The sequence below is a fragment of the Rutilus rutilus genome (assembly GCF_951802725.1).
Source record: "Rutilus rutilus genome assembly, chromosome: 22".
NCBI lineage: Eukaryota > Metazoa > Chordata > Actinopteri > Cypriniformes > Leuciscidae > Rutilus > Rutilus rutilus.
The window spans coordinates 26,272,578-26,296,758 of record NC_140227.1 but is presented as its reverse complement, the minus strand read 5'-3'; the positions used below and the strand labels follow the sequence as shown (position 1 = coordinate 26,296,758).

Here is a 24,181-nt window from a genome sequence, read left to right as displayed (position 1 = left end):
AATACTTTTTTCTACCCCACTTTAATATGCAAAGACACATATAATGCCGGTTATATCGGCGTCATAGTTTACTCCAAAACAAAAACTGTACAATGTATAGATCCCTTGTCCTTATATCAGTACAAAACCTTTTTTAATACAAATGTAGAGCATTTTGGTTTTGTTCGTCATTTCCAGATGCTAATGATGCCATTTAATAAGTTCTTAAAAAAAATATATATATATATTACCCAAGATAATTCAAGTATACACTAAACCCTGGCACCTTTGGCAAAATTGGATTTTATTTAGAGATGTGCATCGTAGATGTCAAATTCTCACTCGTTTCTACAGGCTCTGTAACTGCAGCACGGTGATATATTCAGTTCAACACCTTTCAGTGCTGACTCATCCCAAACATTGTGCACTCAATCCCTTCTCTGTACAAGCATCTGATATAATCACAAACCAAACACCAAGTTAAGGCTCACTGATTACAACCTATCTTTAAAATTAAGTGGTGCGGATATAGGCCTATATATACATAGGAAAATACAGAAAATTATTCACATAAAAATGTAGTTGTTTCATAAATAAAATATACATCCTCTACAACTGAAATGAAGTCTAATGAGGACAGTGCTTGAGTGAGAAACAAATGTGTTAAGTGCTGTTCCTGTCACTGCTGACTTGATTTCAAAGTTAATCACTTCAAAAGCTTCATTAACAATCCTGCACATACAGTACAAGGCCAGAAGTATACTAACATACAGGTTTCATACAGTATTTTGACTCTTATGGCGAGCGTTTTGCCCTGTTATATGCAAAATATAACGTCATATGATACGAACTACACATAAATGTAACTTAGTTTGATTGCATTGGTATACTGCACATTTTTATAAATGTAGTTCTGTCATGACAACTCTCAGAGCGTTTGGCATGGTAATGGGTATGAGGATGTTGATATATTTGGTCTTGGAATAGATCTGCTACGCTGCTGCTGCAGAGCAAGTACAGGACTCGCCACTGCCAATACATACATGACGCGCTGCTGTGAGTATATAAGACATGCTGCTGCTGTACAATATAGCGTACATGAATTACCCGTAGCAGATCTAGACAGGTGGAGCTGGGGAAGATGGAGGGTTTCTGAAAGTGTGCTGCACTGCTAAGGCAAATGCTAACCAAGTATTTGAAGGTTGAGCACGCAAGCTCATTGGCTACAGATACAGCAGGAACCAATCAGCTGTAACCTATAGAGAATGATATGACTGAAAGTCTGCACCATCTAGAGGTTCATTACAAAACTTTGTATTAGGTCATCCAACTCTTCCATGCATAGGCTACATTATAAAATGTTTCATTATAAAAGCCTAATAGGGGCTTTCGCACCGGAGGAACGTTTTCATAGTTCCTATAACTATTGGTGGAAGTATCAGCTTTTTGGCGTGTTCGCACGGGGAACGATTTTAGTTATAGGAATGACTTTTGGGGGGACTAAATTAGCTCCTACTTCAGACTAGGGTTGAATGCTGCCTTCACGTGTAATCGGAAATGTACTACTTCCCACTTCTGAAGTCGTGAGTACGAGCTCGTCGCATTCAAGTGCTTCGTTTGCGAAAAGAACAGGAATCATTGAGGACGGTTTATTCATTATTCTATATTTTATTGGGAAAATCTTATAAAAGCCCAAATTATAATTTAGCGTCCAATATTCACAACCATACAAACATTCACCGCGCTATATAGTCAGCCTGCTGACGATTCTGGAATTTCGCTCAAACACAGGGTATTTTCGCTGTACAATACGCTTTAAATGATTATTCATATATGTAAATATGCATTACTTTAATGACAAGACAAGGCGATGTAGCTGTTGTGAAAAACTAATAAAGAATAGCAGTCACAGCAGCAATCGTTCTTCCCTCGGCCATGTTTAAAGTTTATTGCCCGCCCCACTAAGGGAACTTGGGTATCAAAATTATCCCCAAGATTCCCAGAGGTAAATATGACTTGAGAGGGCATTCATGTTCAATTTTTAACTAGGAAACCCATATTTATGATAATTCTTATAGCACATGAAGGCAGCATAACCTAGCACAAAAGGAGCTACCAGTGACATAAGTGTACGTTGACTGGTCGAACACATGTGAAAGACCGGTACCCGCCATTTTAAAAAAGCTATGTAAACAGTTTATAGCCTATATATTTACTCCAATAATATGGAAATACCGCCGAAATCCAGGCACTTCTCCACCTTTAAGCTAAGGAGGAAATCCAACGCGACTTTGAAGGGAACAAGCGAAACATGATTATGTATTTCTGCTCAGACAGTGACATTGGGCATCAACCACAAGCCAAATGCTATAATACTTTTTCGCATACTGTTTACTTTCTTTCTACTGTTTACTTATCTAGTATAAACTAAGGAAGACGGTCTCAGCGTTGTCAAAATAAAAATCCCACACAACAACCAGAACGGCAGGACGAAAGTGACAGAGTTTCTCGGCAGTTCTCGGGGGACCACCATGGTGGCTAGTTCCTATAACTGAGTGCAAAAGCCCCTATTAAATCCATATACCGTGCACCAGTATGGCTACTGTTAAAATAGTACTGTTTATGTAGTATTCTAGCATGCTATTTAAAGAGGCCACATTATTCACTTTTACAAAGTCTTGATTTTGTTTTTGGGGTCTACTGGAATAGGTTTGCATACTTAAATGTTTAAAAATAACTTTATTTTTCACATATTTGACATTGTTGCAGCACCTCTCTTCCCAGTCTGTCAGTAATGCTCTGTTTAGTTCCTGTCTCTATGAAGCCCCTCCTTACTAAAAGAACAATGTGCTGATTGGTCGGCTGGACCAGTGTGATTGGTCAACTGCTTTGGGCGTGTTTCGTAAATGTCACAACCCTTACCATAACCGCAAGTTTCAACACACAACTAATGCAACTGCAACTTTTTTTGTAAATGCCTTTGGGCGGGAATTATGATTATAAATTAGGGATATTGTGACGTGTACGTTACCAGAAGAAAACTCGAGACTACAATCGAGGCGTTTCAGGGATTTCAGAAACAGTGCTTACTGATATAGAGAAGAACTCCCTTTATAGTGGACTTTGTGCTTTGTAACTTTGCAGCACTTAACTAGTGCAGACCTTTTTCATGCTCAAACAACAACAGTACACACTAAAGAAAAAAGCATAAGTAGTCCTCTTTAAAGCACAGTCATTAGGTGTGTAGTATGCTTTCGAATCGCTCTCGCGATACTTTGATGTCATACACCGATCAGTCTGCGCAGCACCACTTCAAGTCGAACACACCTACTGCCTTGTCAGCAAGGCCGAGAAAAAGACTCCCTTTTTAGAGTATCAAACCAGTTAGCCAATCAGCTAGAGACTGAGCCTGCATCATCTGCATCTGACGAATCATATTCATCGGCAGAGTCTGTTAGAGCGGGGTAGGGCCGGGGCTGGTCCAGATTGACGTATGTGACCTTCAGGCTGATGTAGTGTTCCCCCTCCAGGCTGGACAGGATACTCATTACAGCGGACACCAGTGTGGAGAAGGTTGGTCTCTTCTCAGGGTCGGGGTCCCAACACTGTAGCATAATGGCAAACCTGCAGATAGAGAGGTGAGGGTCAGTCATCTCTCAACTGGCTCACCTCAATTGAAAAATGACCAGCTTTGTCATACTATATTTGCAAAATAAGGCATCTGATGTCATAGTAACCCCATATGATCTTGAGTCAAACACATTCACAGTTTCCATGGCTGAACTTCACCACCCGTCATGTTTCCACATCCTGTTACAACACTCTGTCATAATTTAAGGAATGGTTAGTGACTCAGTGTTCCAGAGTTTCCAACTCTGCCCTTTAAAATGTAGTTCTGTTGTTCAATATAATTTATGACTGGAAAAGGCTCTCAGTCAATCAGATTAGAGAACCAGAACTAACTGTTGTGTGTGTATATGGGGCTTCTGTAACTATATCCAAGAAAAACAAAGTTTATACTTTTGTTTTGCTTTAAATATCTAAAACTTAAGAGAGAAAAAAACGTATTTTGTTATCATGGAACTCTTTTAGAATATTCCCAGACATATTTTTCACAGTTCAACTCTGCCTAAAAGCTAAAAGTTGGGTTAGTGATTGCTGGAAATTTCTCAAGGTTTACAAAGTTTTGCAGTGTCACTTGGGATTTTTAAATATTTCCCTCTGTCTGAAAATGAATGATGATTAACTCTATGAGTGTAGTGCTTGAGGTGATGGATAATTGAAGGGACATTCACAATAACCTTTCGATTGACCTTTTCCACCGCTCTGAATACTGAGTAAGCTCTAAACCCTCTGAACCTCAAATGGTGGAAAAACACTAAACGGACTGACAGCTACTTAAAACCATTGAAATTCCAAAAGGCCAGGTCACTCTTGTGGAGCAATGTCTAAAAACAAATGGAAGAATGGAAAACAACTGCAGAATAAAAACCAGCCTGTGTAAGCCAAACTTTTCTACTGTACACCAACATTATCGATCGATCAAGAAAATTAAGTTGGAGTATAAGTGCATCCTGTAGAAAAATAGAGAAACTTACAAGGGACCTGGACAATACTGTGGCTGAGGTAGCCGTCGTCCCTTTAAGAGGTAATGTGTGACATCATATGGGTCAACTTCAGGGTACGGGCTGGCTCCTCGTGTGAGCATCTCCCACATCAGAACCCCAAAAGACCACTGCAATCAAAGACAGAATAAAAAGTTAAGAAGAAACAGTGTATAATTAATACTTATAGTAATCCAGTAGTTAAACATAAGCATATTTCATTTTCATATCTCACCACATCTGACTTGGTCGTGAACTTCTGCGTCTGCAGGCTCTCAATGGCCATCCATTTAACTGGTAATTTGGCTTTCCTGTGATCCTGGACACTGTAGTACTCCTTCTCAAGCACATCTCGAGCCATTCCGAAGTCTGCTACCTTTACGGTGTAGGATTCATCAAGCCTTGAGAGAACATTGGATGAGTCAGTACCAAATTCACAGTTGCACTCTGAACTTCACTGTGCATTTACATACATAAGAATAGTTGGTATAGGCGAATTAAAATAAAGCAAAGATAAGAATGCAAATAATGCAAAGCTAGTGCTTATAGTTTATAAAGTTATAATAATGGATATTTTTCTTTAAAAAAACTTCGCTTCAGAAGGCCTTTATTGACCCCCTGGAGCCGTATGGATTGCTTTTATGATGGATGGATCCACTTTTTTGGGCTTCAAAAAATTGGCACTCCCATTATAAAGCTTGGAAGAGCCAGGATATTTTTTTTATATAACTCCAATTGTGTTAGGCTGAAAGAAGAAAGTCATATACACCTAGGATGGCTTGAGGGTGAGTAAATTATGGGATAATTAACATTTTTGGGTGAACTGACCCTTTAATCAGAATGGACCAATAGTAGTTTGAAGGTATTTGTCAGTCGAAGTGAACTTTTATTGAATATTTGTTTGGCAAGCTGTTTCAAACTCCCGAAAACTCCAAACAAACTTTGTTTTGGCCTGATTTTGTTCGAAATGACGTCACATCAGTTTGTTCTTCGATTTCGCTTAAAGTATATCAGGGCCTTAATTCATAATCTTTGTGCGTGCAAAACTCACATGCAATTGCGTGCCGCTAGATCGCGGTGTACAAATTTCTTTTGTGCCAGATACTCCATTCCTTTAGCAACCTGGAGCCCGAAGCCAATCAAATCCTTAACTGTGGGACTCTAGGATAAGACAACAAGACTATATAAGACCCAAATAAATAAGTAAAACAGACACAGTGAGTTTGTATAATTTTTGGCAACATCACTTCCTGGAACTTCTATAAAGGTTATGAGCAGTGCAGGAGGTCATGTTGTGAAATCCATCCCCAAATACAAACATGTTGTGAAAGGCAAAATACATAACATATTTGATGTGTCTGAGTTCAAGTTCTAGCAACTGACCCTCTTCTCACAGCGAATGAAGTGACGCAAGTCTCCGTGTTTCATGTAAGGTAAGACCACCAAGGGAAGTCCCTCTTCAGGAAGCAGGATACCCAGAAGAGAGAGAACATTACTGTGATGAAATCCCTTCATCAGAATGCCCTCTTTCAGAAACTGCTCCACTTCTTCCACATCTGTTATTCCTACCAGAGAAAACAAAAACAGACAAAAAACAGTTGTGATGCAAGCATTTATATGATATATTAAGTCAATTTACATTTAGAGATCAGTCTTCTAAAAATGATCTTAGACCCAGGATGTTGTTTGAAAACAAATGTTTTGAATATTTTGGAATGAAAACTATTTTTTCATAAAGTACCATTTATGCATTTGGCAGACACTTTTATCCAAAGGAAATTGCATTTGCGTTCAAGGTACGGTAGACGTTTACTAAGTTATTGCATTCCCAGGGATTCAAACCCATGACCTTGGTTTAAGCAACAGGAACACGGCAAACAGCTAGCCAATTTTAAAGGCAGCTCATTGTGAGAAATAAATGTTTTTCATCAGGTAGGTCATCCCAAGAGTGCAGTTCAGATTTTCAGGAGCATCTTTACGAGCCATTGAGGAGTTTCTTACTGTTGAGAGATTTCACAGCACAATGGATTTCTCTGTTGTTGTGGTCAGTGAGGTAACCATGGTAAACTGTGCCAAAGTGTCCTACGAAAAAAAGCATGTTTATTAATCTTCAAGTTCAAAATATGACCTTATTCCTTTTTTCAGTAATTGCATTTTTTGAGAAATGAAGCAATATCATATTCTAAACCCTGGAGTTTAGGGTCAGTTATATTTTTACGTAAAAAAAAAAAAAAGAAGAAATGAATCCTTTTATCCAGAAAGGATGCATTAAATTAATTAAAAGTGATAGTGAAGACATTCACAACGTTTCAAAAGATTTCTATTTCAAATAAATGCTGTTCTTTTGAACTTTCTATTTATCAAAGCATCTTGAAAAATGATGTATAAAGGTTTCCACAAAAATAAAATCAGCATAATAAGCATATTAGAATGCTTTCTGAAGGATCATGTGACACTGAAGAATTAAAATAGAAAATAGTTATTTAAAATTATAACAATATTTCACAATATTTCTGTTTTTACTGTATTTTTGATCAAATAAAAGCATCCTTGAAGAGCATAAGAGACTTTCAAAACATTTCAAAAATCTTATCGACCCCCTATCAATTTATTTGCAGCATTCAGCATATTTGATTTCTAAGCATACCCTTTCCGATGATCTGGTGGTGGTGAACCTTGAGCATGGAAGCTGGGATCAGCACGTCCTTCACCTCCTCCAGAAGCTCAGGGCGGAAACTGGTGATGGAGATCTTCTCTGGGGGCATGAGAGGGGTCAGGGTTGTGTCCAGGGTGCCTGTGTAGGCCAGGCCGGGGAACGCCACGACCCCAGCAGGTGCAATGATGGTTGTGACGGGCAGTTCTACAAGGAGCAAAGAAAAATGGAAGTGCTTCTGAAATATTTTTAGCCTTCAAGTAAATGTGTAGACCTAATATTTCATGTGAACAAAAATTAGGTTTGTGCTCTTAGTAGGACACATACTTTATTTTAGTTATGTGTTATATTAAATCATATATTATGATATATAATGTTTGGTTCCATTTATTGGAATTATATGGAATTAGAATCAGACCCGAACCAGAACTGTTCCCCCATCCCTAGTAGAAACCATTCAATTATATATCTAAAACTTATATTGAAAAATATTTCAATAAAAAAATATGAGAACGCTGATAATTCAGTGATCGATCATTATGATCTTTTTTTTTATTGGTTGCTGATGTGAAAGTGTCGTCTCACCACGTCTGTAGTCTCCTAAGGGACATAAATCCACACTATTATTACGCGAACGACTGTGGGAAAAATAAGACAGACGACTTTCTGCCAGCGAAGCTGTGGATTTAAAAAAAAAAAAAAAAAGTATTGATAAAATCGATATAGTCTTAACTGTGCTTGCTAAGATGTGTAACTGAAAAATGACTGAAAAAGATTTGACCGCAAAATAAGAGTTGGCATTGCTTAAATGAACGGAAAATGTGAAATGTGCTCACCTTTTTTCTGCTTCCTCAGATGTTTCAGCACAATGAAGGCCATAACCGCACCAGTGACCAGAGCTGCCAGTATGCCAAGCACAATACCCACCATATAGTGGTTACTGACCAAGATTACAGTGCCAACATTATGTGTGTACCCATTAACTGTTACCTGGCATGAGAAAATACTGATGTCAGAGTAAGGTTGTATTATGCAACTAATGGCAATCAAGGTGATTTGGCTAAAGACAAGGTAAAATTATTGCATTTATAGATCTACACATGCTTTCAAGCACTCACCTTCACAGGTAAACCCTCACTGGGAATAGTGATATTATTAGGGATCCTGCATGTGATCTCATTATCTAGAACTTTGGCGCCACAGTCAGCGTCTCCAACCGTCATCGTGATTGACATGCAAGAACTCACAAGGTTCAACTTCTGATGCTGCGTCATAAGAACAAAAAAGTTGTATAGTCACAAACAGTGTCTTTATAGTGAAAGATATTACTAGTGAAATCTTTAAATATGATTTAGCTTTTAAAATGTTCAAAATTCTTTGGTTTTTAAATGTGGTCTCAGACTTTTGGACCCAATAAAACGTTATCAAGGCATACATTGAAAGATGATCGAGAGTGAAAAAAGTCAGAGCAGCAATGGAATAATGTGATTTAATACATACATGCAAGGACACTTCATCAAACCCAGGGTAGAGTCTCAGTATGTGACCTTCAGTCTCAAACGGGATGGGTCTGCCATAGGGGTGGTAGGAGAAGTCTTGTTTCCACAGGCCAAGCACTCCGTCCATGTCAAACGAGAGCTCGCCCTCTTCGGTCTCATCGCGATGGAAGACTGGGGTGACGCACTCCATTCGGGTGGGTTTTGCTTTACCCCTGCACTCCTTCAGAAAACAACAGTATGGAACAAATGTAAAACAAGGCGAATGTCAGATTGTGCCATGTGCCCACAAATATATATCTGTTCGCTATGATGTTGCAATCTGAAAACACTAAAACACTGCAAACGTAAAGATTTAAAACACTTTAATCTTTCATTTATAATCGCAGCTCTCGCGGAAGAACCGAGACAACATTATGAAAGTCTTACATGCTCCGAAGACACCAAAAACCATGCATTGTTGTTGTGGTCATTAAGCGTGTGTTCACACTTGGCAGGTTTGGTTCGATTAAAACGAACTCTGGTGCGATTTTTGTTGTTGTTGCCATCTTTAGGTTTGGTGTTAAAAATGACAGTGTGAACACAGAGTGAACCAGGACTAAATGTGTCATTTTCCTTTTTGGTCTGGACCAAAGGAACCAAGAGAACCGAACTACACGTGTGAACACACCCTAAACAGAGTAGGTAGATTCACCCAACTACATATATAATCTTTAAACAGAAAAATAAATAAAGAGAGCTGGACACTTATACTTGTAGCTTTATGTTATCCAATTTGTGTTAATTAAATTGGCTGCTGTGCCTATAAGACGATTATACAGTGCGTGCACAATTATTAGGCACGTTGATTTTCTGATCATATTTTTTAAGAATCACAAGCTGAAGTGTTGTGAAATACATGAAGACTGTTTTTTTTATAGGCTTTATAGACAGACAGATTGAGAGTGACTCTTGAAGGACCAGCACCATATCCTCTTCTACCACTATTTGAAGAATTCATCTTCCAGAATACGTTTTAATATGTTTTGGGAGTTTATTTTTAGTCCATCTCCTACCCTGAAGTCCGTTTTGCAGAGATGGGCTAAAAATTAACTCCCAATACTTACTGTCAGATTCTGGAAGATAAATTCTTCAAATAGTGGTAGAAGAGGATGTGGTGCTGGTCCTTCAAGAGTCACTCTCAATCTATCTGTCTATAAAGCCTATAAAAAAACAGTCTTCATGTATTTCACAAAACTTCAGCTTGTGATTCTTATTAAGAGGGGGTACATTTTTAGGATTCTTTACCTAACCCAAGTCTCTGAGACCCTGACACCTTGCACTTCTGGAGACTCCAGGTAGGTTGCAGTTCTGGAAAATGGTGGCGCTGGAGACTAAAGGGTTCCTGATGGTTTCACACTTAATTCTTCACCTTAATTCCTAATTCTTTTGCAGTTAACATGTGTCTTTTCTTCTCCACCTGTATTTGTCTGACCCTGCTGACCTAATGAGTATTTCACTGTCCAATGGTCATGCCTTAACTGCAATTTCTAGTTTTGCATTAGTATTGCATTCTTCTCATGGGCATTTAATAATTTTTGACTTTTCAGTCTGAGTTAAATCTCTTTTTTGGCTTATTTTATCTGTAAAAGAAAACTTGCCTAATAATTCTGCACACCTGAAAATAAGGCGTTTTTCATTTCCAGCCTTCATGAACAATTATCACTTATAAATGATTAAAGGGATAGTTCACTTTGAACTTAAATTTTGGTATGTTTTAGCTTACCTCAAGGGCATCCAAGATGTAGGTGTCTTTGTTTCCGCAGTAGTTTCAATTTTGATATTTTTAGGTCAAACCGTTCTTGTCTGTCAGTCATATAATGCAGGTCTATGGTCACCACCTCAAAGAGCATGCACAGAGAAGTCCAAATTAAACAATTCCCCATCGTAAGTACACATTGATGGCCTAAGACACGAAACGAGCGGTTTGTGTGAGAAAATGAACAGTATTTATATAGTTTTTACCTCTTGTACACAGCCACGCCCAAGTGATCTTCCTGGTGTGTGACGTGTGCGCGCGTTCTGGCTTCAGATCACTTGGACGTGGTTGTGTACAAACAAACCGCTCGTTTCGTGTCTTAGGCCATCAATGTGTACTTACGATGGGGAATTGATTAATTTGGACTTCTCTGTGCATGCTCTTTGAGGTGGTGACCATTGACCTGCATTATATGACTGACAGACACAAATAAAGACACCTACATCTTGGATGCCCTTGAGGTAAGCTAAAACATACCAAAATTTCATTTCAAAGTGAACTATCCCTTTAAATACAAAATTAATTGTAGTTATTACGATTAATGTGGTTTGGAATTGGTCAAATGTGCCTGGAAAAAAATATGACCAGAAAATCAACGTGCCTAATAATTCTGCACGCGCTGTATGATTTGAAATGAGATACAGTGCTTTGAAAACATGCCACTGAAACAGATCCGACTGAAACGTAAAAATAAACTCCAGCCACTCTTTTCTAACATTTAGATTATATAAGATGTGCAGAGCTTTAGGTGCTACACAGCTAGGAACCACACAATGTTTGACTAGTTTTACTAGTGTGTATGAATAAGATTATCTATCCTGCTACCTTCTTATTGCCTCACCATGACTGTGTGGGCTAAATTTCAGTTAATTCATGACAACTCTCTGATTAGTTTTAGCATGTTATTGAATATGGAAATGTTGATGTATTTAGCCTTGGCGGACTAGATCTGGTACGGTGGTGCTGCTGTTGATTATTGGTGCTGCGGTAGAGCAAGTACGGACTTGCTACTGCTAATAGATACACAGACACGCTGCTGTGAGCAAGTAAGATATGCTTAAATAAAATGTGTAAATAAACATACAGTAAATCCCATAGCAGATTTAGGCAGGTGGAGCTGGGAGAGGAGGAGGATTTCAGAGGAACTCTGATAGCACGTTGCAGGACTAGCTTACAGTAAACAATGAACCAGACTATTTAAATAGCAAGTGATCTTATTGGCTGCAGGAACAGCAGAGGAAACTCAGTTTGTGCCATGCGGTAATAATGTGATTGCTTGTAGACTGCATTCAAAGGACCTATAAGCCCGTGTCCTCTAGTCTAGAGTTTCATGACTGAACTAGATATTTAATGTTCTTAAGGATTTTAGAATTGACCGTTTTTCAATCCTACAGTAGCTTCAATAAATCTTTTTGAACTTTTTGAGTTCTGAAAGTTACAGAATAACACAATACATTTTAATTTTAAACTATTAAGCAATATTCCTCATGATAAACCTTTAAATAAACAAGGTAAAAGATCAGTAGTATAAAATATCTCAAGAGCAAAAGTTTAGAGTTCATACAGTGGAAACCGGCTTGAGGTGGCTTTCTTTGGGTTTAAAGTAGACAACAGTTTTGTAGACAGAGTCCAGATTTCGGCCTTCAATGACGATTCTTGACCCACTGCAATTCAGCAAGATAAAATGTTAGACAATCCATTTTTTTCCTGAAAGCTTTTCTCAGTTGCCAATAAACAACTTATAACTTCCTGCATCTACAGTACCTGTCAAAGCTGCAATCGGGCAGCACCGCAAGAATCTCAGGGTTCTTTTTGTAGCGGAAGACGTTAGTGGTCACAACACGGGACTTATCGATGTAGACACGGAGCACCACGTCCTTCACCTCCGTCACAGGCTGAGAGACACATACGATGGAGGACAGGTTTCCTCTGGCCACAGATACACTGAAGCATGAACATCATTACGTATTGTATGAAACTGTGCATTTTAGACCTGGCCAACAATAACATGCATTTACATACTTTATGATATATTTCACACATTTTGCAAAACAATTAAATTAATCATTACTGTAATATACCATTCAAAAGTTTGGGGTCATTAATTTCTATTCAGCAAGGACACATTAAATTGATCAAAAGTGACGTAAAAGTATAATAAATGCTGTTCCTTTGAACTTTCTACTCATCAAAGAATCCTGAAACATAAAAATATTTTCACAAAAATATTAAGCAGCACAACTGTTTTCAAGATTGATTATAATACTGTTATTTTATATCTGAATAATGTTTGACAATAATACTCTTTTTACTGTATTTTTGATTAAATAAATGCAGCCTTAGTGAGCAAATGAGACTTATTTTAAAGACATTAAAAAAAATTTTTAACCAACCTTAACATTTTTAAAAGTTAGTGTACATTATTATAACTATTAATAATTTGATTTTTAGGAATATTCACACAAAAATGTATTTGATATAATTGGCAGTGCCTCTTCAGGCCACCAGTTGAAGACTGATATAATGGATACACACACACCTTCGGATTGGACATGTTTCTCCATCAAGCGTAACTTTCCTGTTCTTGCCAGAGTCCAGATAAGGACCTGTGATGGTGATGAGGGTTCCTCCGTCCACCGGCCCATAGTCAGGTTGAACCTCAGTGATGTTTGGAACCTGGTGAAAAAAAGGATGTTGATCAAAGGTAATCTGTTGTCTACACACTTGCTAATGACTATTCTTAAAAAAAATCAACTTGACAAGAAAATGCATGTTTTGCTTGTGTATGAACTAATTACCACAAAGGTGAATCCAGGCATCTCTGCACTTCCTTCAATAGAGTAACGGCCCTCCACTCGGCCCTCGTGCACTTTTGCTGTGACGTTCACTGGTTTAAAAAGTGGCTCTGACGCCCCAGAGCGGATCTTACACAATAAGCTGGGCAGAAAAATGACCAGTTACATGACTTAAACACTTACCTTCATTCAACCATGTAAAATTTAACCAAAAATCTTTCTACTTTCCATGAGCATACAAAATATATTTGCAAATATTTATGTGAAAATGAAGCCTAACTGCCTAATGACTTTTTCAACACTATTTATTCATTGTGCAGTTAAGATTGAGTGAATTTGACAAAGGTTTTATATAATTTATATATTAAGTTTGGGATTAGTAAAACTGTTTAATGAATTTTTGATGCTCACATTTATTTAATTAGAAAATATAGAAAAACAGCGAAAAATTATTCAGTATCATAACAACAGTCTTCAGTGTCACAAGATTCTTCAGAAATCATTCTAAATGCAGATTTTAGCTCAATAAACATTTATTATTATTATTATCAATGTTGAAAACAGTTGTGCTTCTTGATATTTTTGTGGAAACAAAACTACATTTTTCAGGATTCTTTGATTTATAGAAAGTTAGAAAGAACAGCATTTATTTGATAATAATATCTTTCAACAAAGTGTAAATTTACACAAAAAACCGTGCACGTATTTAATGCATTCTTGCTGAATAAAGCATTAATTTCTTTAAAAAAATAAAAAAATACTGCCACCAAAGTTTGACCCAAAAAAAAATCCACTTTTATTGTTATTCATCATCTGTAAGAAGAGGAAATCAGGAATACTTACTGTGTGTTGTTGCTTTTGTGAGGCTGGACCACACAGGCGGTCTCACCCAGCTTCACCTCATGGGTTCTGGTCGTGATGGCGGGTCGCAGGGGCGACTGGAACTCCCATCCGCACAGAGTCATCTCACTCTGACCATCAGGGGGCGCTGTCTTGGGGAAAAACTGAGCACAGAACATTTCCATTCATGTTTTATTTGCTAAATGCTTTCTATTACCCTGTGGGTAAACATATATAAACACATGTAAACACTACCGGCCAAAAAAGCAATGCTTAAGAGTCCATGATTGGATCACTATTGCCGTGATTATTATGTTTCTAGCATGTTATATGTTTGGCAACAGTTCTTCTAATCCTAATTGATGGAGTGTGTAGCTTTCATTTCTTAAACAATCATGTGGGAAGAAATATCATGGCCATATTCCAGGATGACAATGTCAAGATTCATCAGGCTCAAATTGTGAAAGAATGGTTGGGAGGGAGTATGAAGAATCATTTTCACACATGAATCGGCACCTCTGAGTCCAGACCTTAAATTCATTGAAAGTCTTTGGGATGAGCTGGAGGAAACTTTACAAAGTGCTTGACTCTTGCATTGACTAAAAAATTAAGGAAATATGGCCATGATGTGTCTTCCTAGTTCCTACATGGTTGTTTAAGAAATGAAAAGCTACACACTCCATCAATTAGGGTTAGAAGAACAGTTGCCAAACATGTAACATGCTAGAAACATTAAAATCACAGCAATTATGATCCAATAATAAATCCAAAGAGCAACTTTTTTTGGGGCTGGGCAGTGCATGTATAAACATATATCTATATATATAAATGTATCCATTCTTTACATCTACAGGATCGTTGTACGATTAATTTTCAAATCATATCTCACCTCTGTGATGCCGGGCGGACATGACTCATTTCCCCAGTATCCCCTGCACTCAGAAGCCCAGGTGCACTGACCCGAGCACCATCCACACCCCATGAACTTTGGTGCGGTCAGGCACATGGCACATGTGAGGAAGTGCCGGCAACCTGGACCTCTCTGAGGCACCTGAATCATCTGCCAGTTATGAATATAGAACTTTTATTAGCCCAAAGAAGGAATAAAGCCTTCTGGAAACTTGGCCATGTCCACTTGGAATATTTCTTGCATGTGAAATCATGGTTGGAACTTTATCTGGATCATACCTTATCTCCAACAACAAACAGTAGATGGTCTGGGGAGAGAACCGCTGCGGTAGACGAGACCTTCTGGTTCTCTACAAGGGAGTAATTCGCAAAGATGACAGGGCTGGACCTTCTCAAGACAAGCTGTGGAGTGAAAAGAAAAGAGGTTGGTATAATGATAAATCAAACCGGCATAGCTAGCATTCTGATCCACACCTGCAGGAGTCTCCCATCTGATGTGCCTATATGAGCCACTGTCTTGTTCTCGATGCTGGTGACCAGTATAGAAGTGAGCAGAACGCCTCTCATCTGTCTGTTGAAGAGGTCTACTCTGTAGTACGGCTGAGACACCAGGGTGGGCTGATCTCTGCAGGTCATATTGTGCTCCATGCTCTGATCACACATATGCAAGAAAACAAACAGAGTTGCACTGCTGTATTACAGATATCTGTTTGTCTGTCTTTACAATAGATGCTCCGTGGTACAACATCCAAAAGTTCGACATTTTCACAAACACTTTCATTCATTTTCTAAAATCCGTCATTTACCCACACACAAAAGTTATTTGCATATTTGTAAATAAATAACCAGAATGAACATAACATGAAAATAACATGGGATGTTCAAAAAATGAAGAAAAAATGAATAAATATATATATTTTTAAATAGGTCAATACAAAGTAAATAAAATAAAAAGTTAAAAATAAAAATATAGTAAATACAAAATATAAAAAGACAGACAGATAGACAAAACGATGAACGATAGAGACAGAGAGATAGACAAATTAACGATAGAGAGGCATACAGACATACAGACAGACAGATAGACATACAGAGAGACAGACATACAGACAGACAGACAGACAGACAGACAGATAGACATACAGAGAGACAGACATACAGACAGATAGACAGACATACAGACAGACAGATAGACATACAGACAGACATACAGAGAGACAGACATACAGACAGACAGATAGATAGATAGACATACAGAGAAACAGACATACAGACAGACAAATAGATAGACAGACAGACATACAGACAGACAGATAGACAGACAGACATGCAGATAGACAGACAGACAGACAGACAGACAGACATACAGATACAGACAGACAGACAGATAGACATACAGATAGACAGACAGACAGACAGACATACAGATAGATAGACAGACAGATAGACATACAGATAGACAGACAGACAGACATACAGACAGACATACAGATACAGACAGACAGACAGACATACAGATAGATAGACAGACAGATAGACATACAGACAGACAGACAGATAGACATACAGAGAGACAGACAGACAGATAGACATACAGAGAGAGAGACATACAGACAGACATACAGATAGACATACAGAGAGACAGACAGACAGACAGACATACAGATAGACATACAGAGAGACAGACAGATAGACAGACAGCCCTATTGTTAGTTTGATTGCTTCAGCGTATTCTCTCCTCATTTGTAAGTCGCTTTAGATAAAAGCATCTGCTAAATGATTAAATGTAAGTGTAATGTAAATGCTTTCACAGATAAAATGGCAGTTGTATGACAATGTTTTGCGAGGAATATTTAAAACAAAAAATTGGATATTCCAGTAACCTAGGCCACCAATAGAATCTTACCACAATAATTCCAACCATAACACAAACAAACTCAGACTCAAATTTCTCTGTGCCGTGCTCTGGTGAATACTATCATGGTATTCTGCTCTGCTGTAAACTATGGTGAGCTCGTACATGTGGCTCTCTGAAGCCTTTCCTGTATTGTTTGGCATATACATTGTGTAGACATTAACCACACAATCACACAACCCCTGATCAACCAAAAAACTGTGTCCTACATAACTATGAAATAAGTGGCTGAGACTGACTTACTATTTAAGTAAGGGGGGTGACAAAGACAGCACAATTCTCACTAATGCATTCCCAGTGTGGAAACTAAATATTTTACTATGTAGACTGATTTACCACAAACTAAACTAGCTCTATGCAGATGATGTTTTTAAAAAAAAACATTTTTACCTGTTCAAAATGCTAAATCATCCTTTTTAACAAAATGAGTAATCTGTGTCTCTCATTGAAATCTCAAAAATTACACTGTAATTTTCTACTTTTTCCACTCATTTCCCATAAACATTGACCACAATGGATAAACTCTTCTTTTAACTAAACTATCACACACTCATACACACATACCATCTGTAAACTGTGTTTTTATAGCACCAAACTCGCAATCACACTCTGAGATTTCTGAGACATTCTCCCACACATTACAAGGAAATTTGGATTGCGTAAAAGTAGACAGTTCTCATCTGGACACTGAAAGAATGATCTTCACATATTTTAAAACACTTGCCACACATTTATGCTGCTTCTAACTCATTTCAAATGTACATTAGCATTATAGGCATATACAGAGAAATGTAAGTAACTTAGGTATGATACAGTTTCGCAAAAAGAATTCAGACATGCAAAAATGAATCCAGTGTCACTGCATTAGATATATCAAACTTCATATATCCACTAAAAATCATCTGACACTTACTGGTTAAAAGTAAGTGCAAAAATGGCTTAGAAAAGAGTGTTTAACATACTTCGTAGACAACCTCATGCTAGTTTTAGAACACATACCACAATCATGAACTCAATGTCCTCCTCCCTAATTTCAAGTTTCTCTGATACCCTCAGTGGAGCCTAAAAGTGTTCTATCTGCCGCATGCCCAAAAATGTTCCTCTGAAACACTTTGCCTTACAAGTGCATTTTTTCCATTCACATTTTTTTAATGTTCCAAAACCTTCCACAAAACTGAAAAATCAGACTTTTAATGCTTTCCATAATGAAAGAAAATGAAGTTAGCATCTCCTATAAGTGGCTGAGATTGTTTTCTACGAATCCTGCTGTGATACAGAGCAGGGGAACATTAGAATTCAGTAAGTTATTTAACAGATGTTAGATAGTCTAGCAGAAGCAGAGCTATTTATTGCAGGCCTGAATATGAAATATACATAACAGAAAAAGAAAAAAATATGATTTAAACACACACTCACACACAAAGCAAAGCACAGTCTACTTAAGAATCTTGTCTTAAAAGGCATGATTTTAAACTGGGTGTTGTTTAGTGTTATTTTGCTAGCAGGTCAAGCAGGTCACTGTTTTGCAAGTCTGATTCAAGTTCTAAATCATTATGAGTAATGTCTCAGACGATCAGACTCACAAAAAGCACAGCCTCCAAAAAAAACAGTGACTATAACGCAATATCAACCTCATAAACCTGTGAGAATCTGTCTGAACCAACTGTCCAGCGGGTGCCAAATGGCTTTGCCACTGTGTTTTCCCCAATAATTCTATTGGACTACAATAGTTGCTTTTAATTCCTGCATTAACAAAAACTGTTTTTGCGTGCATGTGTATAAGTGCAACACCTAATAAGTGCTTGAAAAAGCCTCAGTGTAAATAGTTACAAAGAATTTTTACATGGTTTCTTCAATCAAACCACACAGTTATTGTTTTATGAGTGTAGTGCATTCAGTGCCATTTTTACTCTCTATAGAAGTTGAAATCCTAACAAACACAAAGACATGAGACAGAATATACAAGCAAGTGACTTATGACCCAGACTGTGGTCACTCGAAACATTTTACAACAAAATAACAAAAAAGAAAGAAGCAAGCCAATTAAAATACCTTTAGCCTTTTCTTAAGGTGGCAAGGTACGCCATTGCCCACTTAAAAAGCTTCGCAGGTCTCAATGTAAAACAATAACATGCGAAATGAGAGAGTGTAATGGGAACAGACTGAAGACGGAAACAATTAAAGCCAACATATGGAAAGTTATGATGGACAAGAAATGCAGTCCACCAACCAATTCTTCAAAAGCACACGTAAAGTCATGTGCTAAAATTAAACATTAATTGCATTTTTCCTTTAGAAGTCAGTCTTCTGTGGTTATCGACAGTGTGTCGTGGATGCTTTCCATAAAACTGGTTCAAAATCGTACAGAATTTACAGTAGATTGTTGTGAACAAAAACAAAGGGGTAAATAAATAAGCTGAAATGCACCAACCTCGTGTGGGCAGCTCTCACAGGGCTGAAAATGGCAAAGGCCTCTGGAAAGCTGCTCTGGTCCCGACTTGCAACAGTCCTCCACTCCGTCATCTATTGCTGTGTTTACCGTATCCATCGGAAATGCACAAAGTGCCGAGTCATCTTCAGGAACACCCGAGTCATCAGTCACAGCGAACACACCATATAAGATATCATCCTCTTCTTCAGCACCCAGCTCATCGGCGAGCTCCCGTCCAGCCTTTCCAAAGTGGGCCGCTTGAACCACGTTGTAGACCACGTCTTTGAAAGGTTCGCTGACGTTGCTTCTCCGTCGCCGTTTGGGTTCAAAGCGACATTCTAAAACAATTTCACGATACCGTCGCATCTCCCACTCGTGGCGTGGTAGACGGCCTAGTCTTGTTTGAAAGGGCGAAGTGTCCAAGTCGGTTCTCTCTCGTTGGACAGACAAGAAGTAGACAAAGTCCTGCGTGTAGAAGCTGTAAATGTACTCGATGCTGTATGTCTGCCATAGAGCAGGCAAAACCGTCAACCCTCTGACGTCGGTGTAAAAACCATCCTCGGTTGCAACTGGTCGGCGTACGGAAATGGACATGCGACCGTATTTTTGAGTCACGCTGCTGTTCACTGTTGCCGCGACAAAGAAGTAAACCGTTTGACCCTCTTCCACCATGGAGACTTTAGTTCCCAAAGGACTAGCGATGCAATCCGGACAGAACTGCGGAGAGTTGAACTTCTTCCGGAATAAACACTTTGAAGGCCCGGGAGGCTTTCCATTTTCATGGAGTTGATGGAAATAGCAAACTCCGTACTGGGAGCTTCCACACGAGTACAAGTACATCAGGAACGTGTCTAGGAGCAACACCTCATTGTCTGTGTCCTCATGGAAGGGATCTCTTGCGATATCACACAAATTGCATACCTCACACTCCGGACTGGCCACCGGTCCCGTACGGAGTTCCCACAGTTTCCCTAGAGTGATGTTCACTGCCTCGATGATGTTCTGAGAGGCCACATAGACCTCTTGGAAAACGGAGTTGGTAACTATGTTCTGGATGGGATTGCGGGTCTGAAAGTAAGTCATGGGGTACGGCACCGAGAAGTCCACAGCGATGGGGGCCGCTGGGGGACAAGTGTCTAATGCAGAAGACATTATAGCCTGTATCCAGACACATGTCACCAGATGAGTGGCCCAATGGACCATGTCCACTCCAGGGTGAAAAAAATGGCTGTAGTGTTTCGGTTACCTCCAGCAGGCATCTGTCAGAGAAGACATCCTGAAAACAGGAAGCCCTGAGAACAGAACAAACGCAAAAGAAGCTTTATTTAAAATGGTTAATCAATAGCTCAGACAAAAATTATAATTCTGTCATCATTTAGTCATCTAACCCTAACCTCATGGATATTAGCAAGTAATACTAATTAATAAGTGATCCTACTATCTTAAAATAAAGGTTTCAGAATCTAAATTATAATAAAATGACATAAACAATGTCTTATTGTAATGGAGGGAAAGATTTCAATGACTGCAAATAATTCTGACTTCAGTAAGTCTATAAACACCAACCGAGGTTTTGCGCATTCATGTCATTCTGTGCCAGCATCTCTGCAAGAGAGAAAGTCACTAAAAGGTAAAAATAGATATTTTGTACAACTCTGAGATAACAGAATGTTCTATGTTATATTTCTTGGTTTTCCTCTGAGTTATTTATTAACAGAGCTCATCACCATGTTGTACACTGAGGGCCTCTCTAATTGACATTCTTGTCACAACCTAGACGTGCTTTTTTGAGCAAAAGTTGCAAATGGACTGTTCCGCTTTTCAGTCAAGCGCCTTTTAAAGTAACAAATGAACTAATTACTTTTCAAAATCGTGCCACAGCATTTGCACCGTGGCACAGAATGCATTACATGTATAGAATTTATTAATCTTTAGGGAAACAATGGAAAGTAGTATGCGTTTCTTTAAAACAGATCTTGACCAAAGAATAGGGACCTTATAATGGATCACAGGTCTCTTTCGATTGCTAAATGCAAATAATAACCATATACCGATGCATAGTTAGGATAGAAATCTGACTAGGCAGGCTTATCAATTTTTAAAAGATCCTAGTGAAAAACTACTTTTTTAAATATTCAATAACTTGGATCCAGGCTTACATGACTGCCTTACCATGTACCATGTAAAACATAGGCTACTTGTCTTTGTTATATTTGCACTGACAAAAAAATTATAATAATCTCAGAGTCCCCAAACTTGTAGAATTTCTGAAATACATGTAGGCTGCTCTGTCAAAGATACGGCTGCTCCATTTGATTTATTTGTATCAAGGATATAACGTTTAGGCAACGGTTGAGGTTAACCTGAGATTGTTTAGTCCATGAAAAGATTATGCAATTTGTGTCTGATATCGCCTGATCAATCATTGTAGCCTAATGCTTATTCGGTTAAATGAACAAAACATATTTGTGATGCTCTGTACCTATCTAATACTCTTCTTGCCATTTATAAATCCTAATAATTATTAGTGACAAAAGTTCAACAGAGATAAAGTTGGCTTGACGTTTGATATTAGTCAGAGATCGAGCCTCTGAAATCTTCAATCGTTATCGATTTAGCATAATGACAAGAAACATGTTGTGTTCGATTTATTTATTTATTTAAATGAGAACCCAAAGTTTTTCATGTTTTTAATCTGCCTTGAGGTATTGCAACTGGTAGATTTTATAATGTAATGATGGAGGATACAAAGTACAAAACGAACAAAAGACAATAAATGATCGAATACTTACAAGGATTGTTTACAAAAAAAATATAATCTTGTAAATACCTAATTTTATATATATATATATATATATATATATATATATATATATATATATATATATATAGTAATAATATTTTAGGATAAACAGACAATAAGAACACACTAACCTGTTAGTGATGATGATGATGATGATGATGATGATGATAAACCAGCGAAGAACAGATCTCAGGACAGATCAATAACTGCATTTCCAACTCTAAACGTGTAGAAACTTCCCCACGAGTGAAAACAATGAAAGAGGGGAAACAACTTTCCAAATATTGTAACAGAATATATTGACTTTCGTTTATACATAAAACCAGATAAGAAACTTTAGCGATACATAATTAGAGAGCTGTCTTGGTGTTTGGGACGACTGCTTTGTTTCGTTTGATCCACGAGCGCCACTGACTGGAGCTGATAGGCCCCGCCCACCAGCATACGGGACTGAACCTTTTTTATACAGTCAATGGAATGAACGCTACTATGGTGACGGCATTTTTATTAATATTATTTACGCATGCAGACGTTCCTTGGTCACGTGATCTATTTAATATTCATTAGCCAATCTAGTAGGCATAGTAGAATTCAATATTATTCCTTTGATGAATAGAATAAATAAATCTCACGCACACAACGTCCAAATAATGTAATGTGTCACTGTGGTTGTGAGAACACACCTGGGGTCTCATTTATAAAACTGTGCGTAGGAACCTTACTAAAAGTGTACGTGCGCCCGAAAGCCAAAAATGGCGTAGGCCTACGCAAAATAATATTCGGATTTATAACGTTCGTACGCCAGAACCTGCGCAGAATACACTTTATAAATCCCAGTCAGCGGAAGATTTTGCGCACATGCGTCTCCTCCCCGAAATAACCATATATGGAGCTTACAACGCCTAGTTTTACTATGCAGATCCTCATCTGCATATCATTTGCATATGATTATTCACCCACGTGATAACGTTTAACGGTACAAGACACATTACATTAATAAAAATCAAGTAGTTGCCTATCCTTGCCTTGTTTTTGAATACATAAATCAAATAGTGTAAAATACATTTCAGAGAAAGTTTTTCTCAATCTTTTCCACTGGCCGAATTGTATTTTTAATTGATACTTTTAATGGAAACAGATAGTCCTTGGGCATTATTTGCACGAAACTATTTTCTCAGACAATCAATCTTATTCTTATCATGATAAGCAGTTATCTCTGTGGTTAAAACATTAAAACAAAGCATGCCAGAGGAAAAGTGTTCAAAAACACTGCATTAACAACAAATATTTCTATTGACTGAATTTGAATATAAAAATGTTGTAACTTCTCAGTAATGACTTCATGTTTAAGTGCTTAACTCCATTAGTTTAAATCATTATTTTATTTATTTAAACTGTTATTTGCGTCAGTTTCACTAAACGGCCCAACGCGCTCGTTGGCACGGACATTTAAGAAGGGATGGATATTTGCTTCAAGTGGCAGGCTTGGTGAGTGAAATTATATTTGTATTATCTTTCTGTATATGTTAAATTTTCTTTAGATTTTCTGTCTAAAAGTGACCAAAAAGACACTTAACTCCAGCTCACCATCGGTGTCGCCAATTCCCTTTGTCTCCAGAATGTGCGTACGCACGGCTCAAAGTTTGCTTAAAGGTGTGCGCATTTTCCCGTCAAGTTTGTTTTTTATAGATCACAACCTTTGCGTGGGAACTGGCGTACGTACGTTTCCAGACCCGTTTTGTGCGTACGCACGCTTTATAAATGAGACCCCTGAGCTGTACAAACCTCAAAAGCAAACTTTTTAATCTATTTCCATTTAATCTAATTCAAACTTTGCCAAAATCATTATTAATATATGACCATGAATTCGTACTTGTTGAGTGAGGTTTTTCAGAGCAACCTCTAATTTTTTAACTTTATGATTGTAATCTACATACAGCCTAGTGTCTTGACAGCAC

At 38.0% G+C, this 24,181-nt stretch overlaps 1 protein-coding gene across 2 annotated transcripts; it reads right to left on the bottom strand.

Annotated features, from left to right (window-relative positions):
* Positions 1-266: 266 nt before the first annotated feature.
* On the bottom strand, positions 267-22,591 carry mst1rb (macrophage stimulating 1 receptor b). 2 transcript variants are annotated; one of them, XM_084395711.1, is made up of 21 exons: positions 22,355-22,591; positions 19,421-20,712; positions 15,549-15,725; positions 15,354-15,476; positions 15,055-15,225; positions 14,169-14,329; positions 13,329-13,467; positions 13,070-13,206; positions 12,295-12,474; positions 12,095-12,194; positions 8,737-8,955; positions 8,355-8,501; positions 8,073-8,226; positions 7,822-7,914; positions 7,231-7,443; positions 6,585-6,665; positions 5,967-6,148; positions 5,635-5,744; positions 4,819-4,984; positions 4,578-4,714; positions 267-3,603 (listed from the first exon to the last, which is right to left on the bottom strand). In XM_084395711.1, the coding sequence occupies exons 2-21, from the start codon at positions 20,621-20,623 to the stop codon at positions 3,372-3,374; spliced, it is 4,125 nt and encodes a 1,374-aa protein (XP_084251837.1). In that variant the 5' UTR covers positions 20,624-20,712; positions 22,355-22,591; the 3' UTR covers positions 267-3,371. The 2 variants fall into 2 exon arrangements, with proteins under 2 accessions (XP_084251837.1, XP_084251838.1); XM_084395712.1 differs by lacking the exon at positions 7,822-7,914.
* Positions 22,592-24,181: the final 1,590 nt, after the last annotated feature.